Source organism: Trematomus bernacchii, unplaced genomic scaffold (assembly GCF_902827165.1).
Source record: "Trematomus bernacchii unplaced genomic scaffold, fTreBer1.1, whole genome shotgun sequence".
NCBI lineage: Eukaryota > Metazoa > Chordata > Actinopteri > Perciformes > Nototheniidae > Trematomus > Trematomus bernacchii.
Window position 1 is genome coordinate 1,042,798 of NW_022987571.1, and position 11,239 is coordinate 1,054,036.

General features: G+C 39.9%; 1 protein-coding gene across 1 annotated transcript; it reads left to right on the plus strand.

The window, feature by feature from the left end:
- Positions 1–2,200: 2,200 nt before the first annotated feature.
- LOC117479204 (piggyBac transposable element-derived protein 4-like) lies at positions 2,201–6,686 on the plus strand. Its single transcript, XM_034126215.1, has 2 exons — positions 2,201–3,697; positions 6,681–6,686. Exons 1-2 carry the CDS (start codon positions 2,201–2,203, stop codon positions 6,684–6,686), a joined length of 1,503 nt encoding a protein of 500 aa, XP_033982106.1.
- The last annotated feature ends 4,553 nt before the right edge of the window (positions 6,687–11,239 follow it).

The following is an 11,239-nucleotide window of genomic DNA, read 5'->3' on the forward strand; positions in this document are numbered from 1 at the left end:
CCCGCGCCCTCATGACGTTGTCCTCTGGTGGCGGTGTGCGCATTCGCTCAGTATCCTCATAGCTGCGGAGCTTAGTCTTAAATTCAGCAAAACTTATTATCCTGTCAATTTGCGTGATATGTATGGCGAATGGTTTAAATGATTCTGGCAATCCCTTCAAAACCATTGCTACAAGAAGCCCATCACTTAATTTCTCCTCCGCGTTTCTCAAAGCGGTGATGGCGGTCTCTGCACGTATTATATACTCCGTCACACTTTCACTGCTTGACTTTAGGAGTGATGTCAGTTCAGTATATAGGCTGATAATACGTGGTTTACCTGTGCCTGCATAATAGTCTCTTAAAATCTTCAATGCCTGCCGACCATTATCCGCCGCCTCCCTCATTACAAGGGACAAACTTTTGTCATCAAGAAATTGGATAAGCTCTGCATAAGCCTCTTCATTTTTCCTTTCATCGTCCGCCTCTTCATCTTCCTCAATTATGTCCGTAGGACTCCTTAAAATAGTATTCTTCAGTCCCTGTAAGCGAAGATGGCCCAAGAATTTCGTCTCCCACAGTTCATAGTTCTTTTCATCCCCGTCAAACACTAACCGAGACCAGCGGGTACTGGAACCTGCGCCCAACCTGCTCATGGCGTTAGCTTAGCTTGCTAATCCACCACACGTGCTACGTTGCGACTTTCCATCGGTGGACAAACGCCGGAAATACTTATTTGGGTGTCTCTGGGCCCATAACCTGTTAGCAGAGTAAGCATAACTTCATTGCTGTTTAGCATCCAAATAAGCGGAGGAGTAACGAAACATCAGAGACAGTGGCATTTCATTCAACGGGCCCTCCCATTGGAGGCGTGGCTTTATTTATACCCATCATTGACCTTTAACCTGTTACGCTATTGGCTTCCAGTCATGCACAACAAATAACACAAATTGGTAACATATTTACCTGAATGTTAACACATACCTTCCCATGAGAGCTCTTCACATAAACCATCCCCCCTCAGACATCCAAACCCCTCTGCATACATTTAATGAGGTCTTTAACGACTTTAAAACCAACATCTGTTTTTAGGGGTGAAAAGGCCAATGTGTGTGTGTGTGTGAAGCAGAATCTCTGGGTCAGTGAGAATATTATTTCTATATATATGATTACCCAAAACCGTTGTGATTACCTATAACAGTTCAAACAATACATGTTCACTAAAATACAATTCAAAATAATACATGTTTACTTCAATACAGTGTAGAATCATATCTTTTTACTTCACATCTCAAAAAAAGATCAATATATATATATATTTTAACCCTCCTGTTACATTCAGGGTCAAATTGACCCGTTGGAAAATCTACGAAAAATACTTTCAAGTATTTTTTTTGTATGAAACTTCTTCTACTTACCTTAATTAGTGTAATAAACAAGTAAAATGAAAATGGTTCATGTCATGCATTTGGAACCCCCCCCTACATGTCTATATCACAGAGATGGTATTCGGGTCAATCTGACCCGGCAGTGAAAGTGGAGGCTAAAAGGGGTCAGAAATACACACACACACACACACACACACACACACACACACACACACACACACACACACACACACACACACACACACACACACACACACACACACACACACACACACACACACACACACACACACACACACACACACACACACACACACACACACACACACACACACACACACACACACACCAGTAAAAGTGGAGGCTAGAAGGGGTCAGAGGGTTCAAATGCGATATACAGTATATATATATATTGTAATTTTCCACACACAAAAAGACAGATAGACAGACAGACAGACACCCCCCACCTGGCAGTAAAAGTGGAGGCTAGAAGGGGTCAGAGGGTTCAAATGCGATATACAGTATATATATATCGTAATTTTCCACACACAAAAAGACAGATAGACAGACAGACACCCTGCACCTGGCAGTGAAAGTGGAGGCTAGAAGGTTCAAAAGTGATACATTGTTATTTTTTACTCTCACACAAACACACAAATACACACCGCACCTGCTAGTGAAAGTGGGGGTCAGAGGGTTCAAGTCTCAAATGTGTAATGGGTAAGCTCCTCCCACACTGGGATGCATTATACTCTGCACTTAACGTACAGTATACTCACAATACTATCAGACAAAATGAGAAACTCAAGTGAAGAGAGGACAGCCCTGGGCTATATGGAATACATCCTTGAGGAGGATCACGACAGCGAGATAGAGGAGAACGTTTGCGAGGATGAAGACTACCTTGAGGTAAACGATGAAGATGAAGATTCTGATCAATCAGATGAGGAAACTGATATTCGCCCAGATGAGACATTCATGTCCAAAAATTGTGAAATTCAGTGGTCCTCATCCCCTAATGGACGCCAGGCAACACTATCGGCAGCAAACATAATGAAGGCAGTGCCAGGGCCCACCAGGATGGCAGTCTCTCGTGTCACAGACATCAAGTCTGCTTTTGAGCTGGTAATTTCGAACACAGTGCTGAAGATCGTTCTGGATATGACCAATCTGGAAGGGATACGTGTGTATGGGGAAGAGTGGAAGGAGCTGGACGAAATGCATTTACATGCGTATTTGGGTCTCCTCATCCTGGCTGGGGTCTACAAATCCAAGGATGAATCGACAGCCAGCCTGTGGGACGCAGACAGGAATATATTTCGAGCCACAATGTCTCTGGGGACTTTCCACATTTTCTCAAGAGTGATCCGATTTGATAATCGTGACACAAGAGCTGGCAGACGTGAGAGAGACAAGCTGGCAGCTATAAGGACAGTGTGGGACAAGTGGGTAGAGCGGCTTCCACTTCTCTACAACCCAGGACCTAATGTCACAGTGGATGAAAGGCTGGTGGCATTCAGAGGTCGTTGCCCGTTCAAGCAATACATGCCTTCGAAACCGGCAAAATATGGCTTGAAAATATGGGCAGCATGTGATGCAAACTCCAGCTATGCACTAAACCTGCAGGTTTACACTGGAAAGCCAGTTGGAGGAGCCCCAGAGAGGAATCAGGGCATGAGGGTTGTGCTCGACATGGCACAGGGTCTCAGGGGTCACAACATAACTTGTGACAATTTCTTCACGTCCTACAACCTGGGTCAGGAGCTCCTGAAGAGAAAGCTAACAATGGTTGGAACTGTACGAAAGAACAGAACGGAACTCCCTGCCGAAATGCTGGTGATCAAGAACAGGGTCCCTCAATCCTCCAAGTTTGTGTTCACAGACACCACAACCCTAATGTCTTACTGCCCCAAAAAGGGAAAAAATGTGTTGCTCATGAGCACTCTCCATAAGAATGCTGAAATCAGCACCAGAGAGGATCATAAGCCGAACCTCATCCTGGACTACAATGCCACCAAAGGGGGGGTGGACAACCTGGACAAAGTCACAGGGACCTACAGCACCAAAAGGATGACGGCACGCTGGCCTTTAGTAATGTTCTATAACCTGATCGATATATCGGCCTACAACGCATTTGTTATCTTCACGGAGATCTTCCCTGAGTGGAACAAGTCCAAGCTGTACAGGAGGCGCCTGTTCCTTGAGGAGCTGGGGAAGGCACTTGTCGTCCCTCATATTAAAAGGAGGCAGCACATGCCAAGGACCCCAGCCGCTGCTGCAACAGTGAGGGAGATCCAGGAGAGGGCTACACCAACTACTCCTATGCGTGAGGTAAGTGTGTGTCAGTGTTAATTTCGTCAACGAAAACTATGACGAAAAATGTTCGTCAACGACCTTTTTTACATGACTAAGACGAGACGATAACGAGCTAAAAATAGATTCTTGATAACGAAAATTTGACGAAATGTATATTTAGTTTTCGTTGACGAGACGAGACGGGACTAAGGTGTTAATGGTGGACTAGCGGACATTCAAAATGCAGCATATTTTCCCCCAATTGCCCGTCTTGTCTGTCAAAATGCATCTTACATTTCTAACTTGCAATATCATTATTTCCGCTCTCTTCACTCCAGAAGAGCGATCTCCCTGTGTCTCTCTGTGTGCGGGGGGCGGGGCCTAACAGACACGCTGCAGCGGCACACAGAGATCTGCCAGGGACGGAGCGTTCAGAAGTATAGAGACACTACAAGGCTCGATGTGGACAAAGCTCGTTTGCCATGTTTTCGCGTTAGCGCGTTGACACGAGTAGAGTAGTCTGTCCAAACAGCCGGCCAAAAGGCGTCATATTCAGTCGGAGAAATGCACAATTTTTCGACTTCCTTAACTCGTAGCTCTGTTGCCCCAATTACGAGTAACGTTATCACATCAGGTGTGCAGAGGTGGGAGAAGTACTCAGATCTTGTCGCTAAGTAAAAAAATACCATAGTGTAGGAAGAGTTCCTCAAGTCAAAGTATGATCATCAAAATATATTTAAAGTAGCGACAGTACAAGTAGTGATTGTGCAGATTGTTCCATTTCAGAATAATATATATGATATGTTTTATAATGATTGATCATTAAAGTGTTCTCAAAGCTGGTAAAGGTGCAGCTAGTTTGAATGATATATTATATATCTGTATACTGCAGGGTAGCTTGTGAATTTACTAAAGTCTGAGTTAACACTTGATTATATTTCACATCATTCATCCACATCTGTAAAGTAACTAAAGGTATTAAATACATGTAGTGGAGTAGAAGTACACCATTTAACTATGAACTGTAGTGGAGTAGAAGTACACAGTAGCAAAACATTTAAATACTCCAGTAAAGTACAAGTACCTCAACATTTTACTCAAGTACAGTACAATATTTTAACATAATTATATATATTTAATTTATTTCACATTTTAAATAAAGCAATTAATTCGGTTAACAATTTGTTAGTTTTTTCCTTTAAAAAATAACAAAAAGTAAATACAAGAATACCGTTAAAGTACCGGATCGATAAGCAGTATTGATAAGACTAGCAGTACCGTAGAAAACCTTAATGATACCCATCCCTAGATATTACACAAGTAAAGTGTTAAGAGAGTGAAATGTTGCTTTACGAATTTCAACACTTGATGCTGTCACCTTGATTACAATTTCAGATACCTGTATTTGCCTAACTGAATTGGTTTAAAGAGAGAAAACATTTTGACTAAAAGTTGACTAAAATGTAATTTTTCATCGACTAAAAGTAGACTAAAACGTTTTGAGTTTTCGTCGACTAAAAGTAGACTAAAACGTTTTGAGTTTTCGTCGACTAAAACTAGACTAACACGTTTTGAGTTTTCGTCGACTAAAACTAGACTAAAACTATGAAGGATAGAAATGACTAAAATGTGACTAAAACTAATTACCTACCTCGTCTAAAGACTAAGACTAAGACTAAATCAAAAACAGCTGCCAAAATTAACACTGGTGTGTGTGTGTGTGTGTGTGTGTGTGTGTGTGTGTTAGTTAGTGTTGCACGGTGTACCGATACTTGAAAGGTACCGCGATACCCTGCCGTTAAAAACGTTACGATTCCTCCGTTTCATTAGTATCGGTACTTTAAGAATGACGGGGAAAAGTACTCCGGTGAGAAAGCGCAGTTTTAATAAGAGCCGTGTGTGTTCAGCGCTCTGCTTCCACTCCCTGCAGCCGTGCCTGCAGTGGGTGATTCTCTGAATCGGGTGCCTTTTGGGTCTTCGCATTTTTGAAGAAAATACCTTAAAATATTGCATTTTTTATCATAACATATGGTAGAGGACTACTTAAACCTTTGAGAAAACACATTTTCCCACCTCAGGCATACAATTCCAATAATTACTAGGAGTTTCCTTCTTACAAAAAGTTGTTTGGAGTTCAACCCCGTCACAGACAACTTGGAGTCTGTGTGAATATGATTCAAAAAGATATTCAAGTTATTTCTTGTTGAACCTTAATCATCAGAAGTCCCTTGTTTAGGATCACCTATGTTAAGTAGATTTTTTCTTTTAAAAATACTCACCATTTGACTGCAATTGGAGATAATTAGAACTTTATCCAACATCGGCCTTCAAATGTTATCAAAAATATGCATTCAACTTAGAATTTTGTTTAGGTTTCATATTTTTGTCTGATTATCTTGTACATTGTAAACACAATACAACACTTCAAAGTTCATATCACTAAAATATTAATACAAACCTATTAAATAACAGGGTTGAACTCAGCATGACGGGGTTGAATATGATAACAGGGTTGAAAGGACAACACATTTTTCTATATGGTATGGATTTATTTAGCTGAGTAATTAATGATTATGCATTCAATTAAATGGAAATTCAATTGAATTACAGCTGAACTATCAAAACATTTGATACAACATGAAGTATTTAAAATCATATTTAAAAAAACGTCAAGCACAAATTCATCAAAAACATGAATGAAATGAATCAGTCCATATGGTCAGCAGTAACAACAATTCATAATAAAATGTGCAATGTAAAATTACATTTAAAAAACATCAAGCACAAATTCATAAAAAACAGGAATGGAATGAATCAGTCCATATGGTCAGCAGTAACAACAATTCCTAATAAAATGTATAATGTAAAATGTAACTCATTTTGATTACTAATTTGGCTACTAATATTCAGTACATAACATTGAACTCTGAATATTTGTTTGTGAAGTGTTGCTTCATCCTTTATTCAGAAAGCCTGGCCCACACTTCTTTCTCAATTTCCATGTGTTGTGATGTCACAGGCTTAGGGGGTGGGATGAGCACAAGCACATCATCAAACATATACCACAGCACATCCTCACGAACAGGCCAAAAGAACCTGTTTGGTCCGACACGATGCATGCATTTGACTTGAACTTGTGTTTCATCCACGGCTAGGATTATTCCTGGATACAAATCCTTATCGTATGTGAGCACACACCATTGCCCCAGCACCTCCCGTGTCTCCCCAAAACTCGAGCCCATATAAACATCTAACATGGACAAACTATAATATTTTAAACAAAATTATAAACACTTGCATTGACACACACACACACACACACACACACACACACACACACACACACACACACACACACACACACACACACACACACACACACACACACACACACACACACACACACACACACACACACACACACACACACACACACACACACACACACACACACACACACACACACACACACACACACACACACACACACACACACACACACACACACACACACACACACACACACACACACACACCCCTAACAACATATTTCCCTGACCTTGTGGACTCAGATCTGGGCTGCACTGCATGCTGAATATTAGGACTTTGTGGAGGAGTGTTGATATAGAGTGGCGAAGTCCCTCCCCTTCCGGTGGACCTCCATGGGACCTTATTTCGGAAAAATTATGTATTGAAGTCAATGGAGAGAGAAAGATTATCTTTCGATCCCGTTTGAATTGTGCCACGAATTACACATATGATGTTTGTCAATTTAAAAGATAATTTTGCAAGTCAAAAAAAATAAAATGTGTCGTAAAACTGTGAAGTAACACATTTGTTTGTGTGAAACGCTCAATGAACTACATCTCTGGTCAACAACACACGTCACCAAGATGGCCGTCACTACTGTCTTGTCAACAAAACGATTGACTACCCTCACTATCACCACAATGAAACACGTCCTGAAGAAAGTCATGCAAAGCTGCCTGCCTGCCTTCCTTTGATTCTCTCTGAACTGCCTGGTCATTTTAATGTTTAATGTCAACCATTTGTGCAGATAGCATGAAGTAGAGAAGATCGCTAGCGTTAGCGTTAGCATTTCTCCCCCGGGCTTAAATTGTGTATTATAGAATGATCACACCGGTGACAGTACTCTTCAAAGGGTTCACGAAATATGACTACTACTCTTACTGTTTAACATTGTGGGTTACTTAATGTTACTTCATGTTAAGGCTAATAAAAATGACAAGGCTGTAATGCTAACTAACGTGCTAGCTACTAGCTAGCTTGATCCAGAGTACTCCTGGTCCTTTCATCAGACGGGAAGCAAAAGAACGAGCAAGACCCATTGCTGGTATAATAACAACCTGGTACTAAGCACACAGGCATCTTGTTAAAGTTATCTTATCTTAGCCAGCGCCATATAGATAGATTATATCTATATGGCGCTGATCTTAGCTATCTCTTATCTCAGTGGAGGAAAACAATTGTGACATCACTTACGCGACTCTGGGATTTGTAGTCTTTCTAGTTACGTATTTTTCATAGTCTTATATTTCAACAGTTTTACGACAAACTGTGACTTTTTTGACATGGAAATTATTTGTTAAGATTGACAAACATCATATGTGTAATTCATGGCACAATTCAAACGGGATCGAAAGATAAGTTTTCTCTCTCCATTGACTTCAATACATTATTTTTCCGAAATAAGGTCCCATGGGGCGGAAGTAGATGGGCGTGACTTCGCCACTCTATTGCTGAAAGCTTCCCTTTCTTTCTGTCTTCTTTTAGCTTTCCTCCACATCTTACGCTTCTGTCGTTTAGCTCTGTCACTCAGATCACTGAGTTTTCTTTCTCCCCTCCTCAGTATTCCTTTTCCACCTCTTGCGCTCACTCCTGAGATAATTCTCCCTCCTATCTGGGTCTGCATTCCTTCTTGCCCTGTACTCTCTTTGCCTCTCTGCTGCTGTTTTTCCCCATTGTGATGTCTGAAAATATTAAACATTAAAAAAACATTAAGAATGATACAGACATTACCATTTAGTAATCTAAGAAATGTCAAACATTCAACCCTGTCACAACAGTTCAACCCTGTTATAATAAGAAATGTGACAGGGTTGAAGTTCTTGACAAAAAGTAGCCATGACACTTTGTTTAGCTAAGACATAGCACCACATGGAATTTAAGGACATCATAAAATGGTAGTATTTTGCACAACTATTGTTTAAGTTTTCCTAAAGAACTGTTTACTATAATTAATTCATACAACAGAGTTGAAATGTTGAGCTTGACAATCTCAATCTGACATTAAAAAATGAAATATAGGTAAGAAAAGATACTGACACTTGCCTTTCTTTGCCGCCTTTTCCTCAATAGACTTCTGTGATGTCACTCCCTCAATGCAGATGTCACATGGACTGATCCATTATTTTAATAGGGGGGTAAAATGTATAGCGTGACAGGGTTGAACCAAACTCGGGGACGTGTGTCAATAGTGCAATTTCATAGATAATTCATGTAATTTTTCAGATTCTTTTTTTTCTCAGTTAAAGTACACACGCATATGATTATATTAGCATCAAAATGTTGGTATAATTGGCAATTGCTATTTGTTTAATATGCAATGAATATGTGATGATGCTCAGTGAGGACATGCAAAAATGTGTGTTGTCTACTACAAAGACAACTAATTATTATAAAACAAAAACAAAATATATATATTTAGTTTTACATTGTAATGCAAAACACCCTGTTCCTTTAACTCAGTGCTTTAAAATATATTTTTGTAGTTTTGTAAGAAATGTTTTAGGTCCCTGCAAACCAAGGGAGCCAACACATCCAACTTGGCTAAGCACCTCGCCGACAGGCATCCACAGCTGTTTAAAGAATTTAAAGACAGACAGGTGAGCGAATGTGATAGATAACATAATTACATCATGCTCAAGCCCATGTCCTCAAATCTAAGTCAAACAAGTGTAATTCATTTTGTGACAAACGAACGTTTTCGTAGTTTGACGAGGCAATTAATGGCAATGATAACTGTCTAATATGGCTATCTTTTTAGCTAACTTACCAATGTGGCTAACATCTGCAATGTACATTTTGTCAATAATTATTTATATTACTGTACTATTACATGTTAATAAAATATAAAGTTAACTATCAAAGAAATCACATAAACTCAAGTATAAAGAAGAGACCATGTTGTAAGAAAACGCTTAACAGATAAACTACAATTTTATTGATCATGAAAATAATAAAAGAAAAGTATCGAAAAAGAATCGGAATCGCAATTCTTGACTTGGTATCGGTATCGAAACCAAAATGTGTGTGTGTGTGTGTGTGTGTGTGTGTGTGTGTGTGTGTGTGTGTGTGTGTGTGTGTGTAAACACTAACATGGAGATGGAGGAACGTTCTTTATTCATTGTGAGCAGTCCTTGTATTGGTAGCAATGAATACAATTGTTCCTACATCTCCATGTTAGTGGTTCTTACTATGCACTAACATCAGCAAAAACATAGTAAATAATCCTCATCCTCATCTTTCTAGGTTGCCGCTGGGGGGAAGAGGAAAAGGTGCCAGGTGTGCAAGCCGTCTGATGACACCAAGACCAGCACGACATGTGTGCTTTGTGCAAAATACATTTGCGTAAAGCACACATTGACAACATGTCCCTCCTGTGCTGTGTAGACACCACACACACACACACACACACACACACACACACACACACACACACACACACACACACACACACACACACACACACACACACACTCTTAATTGCTGTTACAATAAAATACTTTCAATACAAATCCTTATGACTCATTTGGCTTGATTCTAAGTGAACAGGTCAATTTGACCCTGAACAGAAGAAAATTGTAAAAAAAGTTGTAACATTTTTAAATTAATTTAAAAAATGTTATGTTATGCAAAACTAATGTATTTTATATCAAGGTTTTTCCAATGTAAAAAAGAAAATAGAATAATGTGTTTGAATGTATATGTTTTGAGAAAAACGAGTGACTTATTCTAATGGAATCATGATAAGAGTTATTTTAACACAATTCTTAACAACAACATTCTTTATCCGTGCATAGAGCTAAGTGCAGTGAGTTCCAAAATATGCAGCATCACCTTTCACAATGCCAAAGAGCAAAACAGTCCTGTTAATGGAAGTCAGTGTGATGGCTGAGACTGAATGCTGTCTGTGAGGGCTTTGTAGTCTGGCTCATAGCTACAGACAGCCAGTCTGAGGCAGTCTGTCAGGTATCTGTCAGTAAGGCGGCTCCTGTACTTTGACTTGATTATTTTCATCTGTGAAAAAGCCATTTCACAGAAGTAAGTGGATCCAAAGTACGCGCTCACTTTTAGTGCACATGCAGTGAGAAGCGGAAACTTCTCTCTGCTAACAAGTCCCCAAAAGCCACTCTCCTTTGACCTGCATTTTAGCTCTATCTCATTTTGCAAATCGATCATCTCCATGTCAACTCCACTTGGCAAAGTAAACACCTCTTGGAATTTATCTGCCACCTGTTCAATGTCAATGGGCTGGAATGGATTTGAAATGAAAGC

What these genes read in the sequence shown, in the direction of transcription:
- LOC117479204 (XM_034126215.1), top strand. Translation starts at nt 2,201, where the DNA reads ATGGAATACATCCTTGAGGAGGATCACGACAGCGAGATAGAGGAGAAC.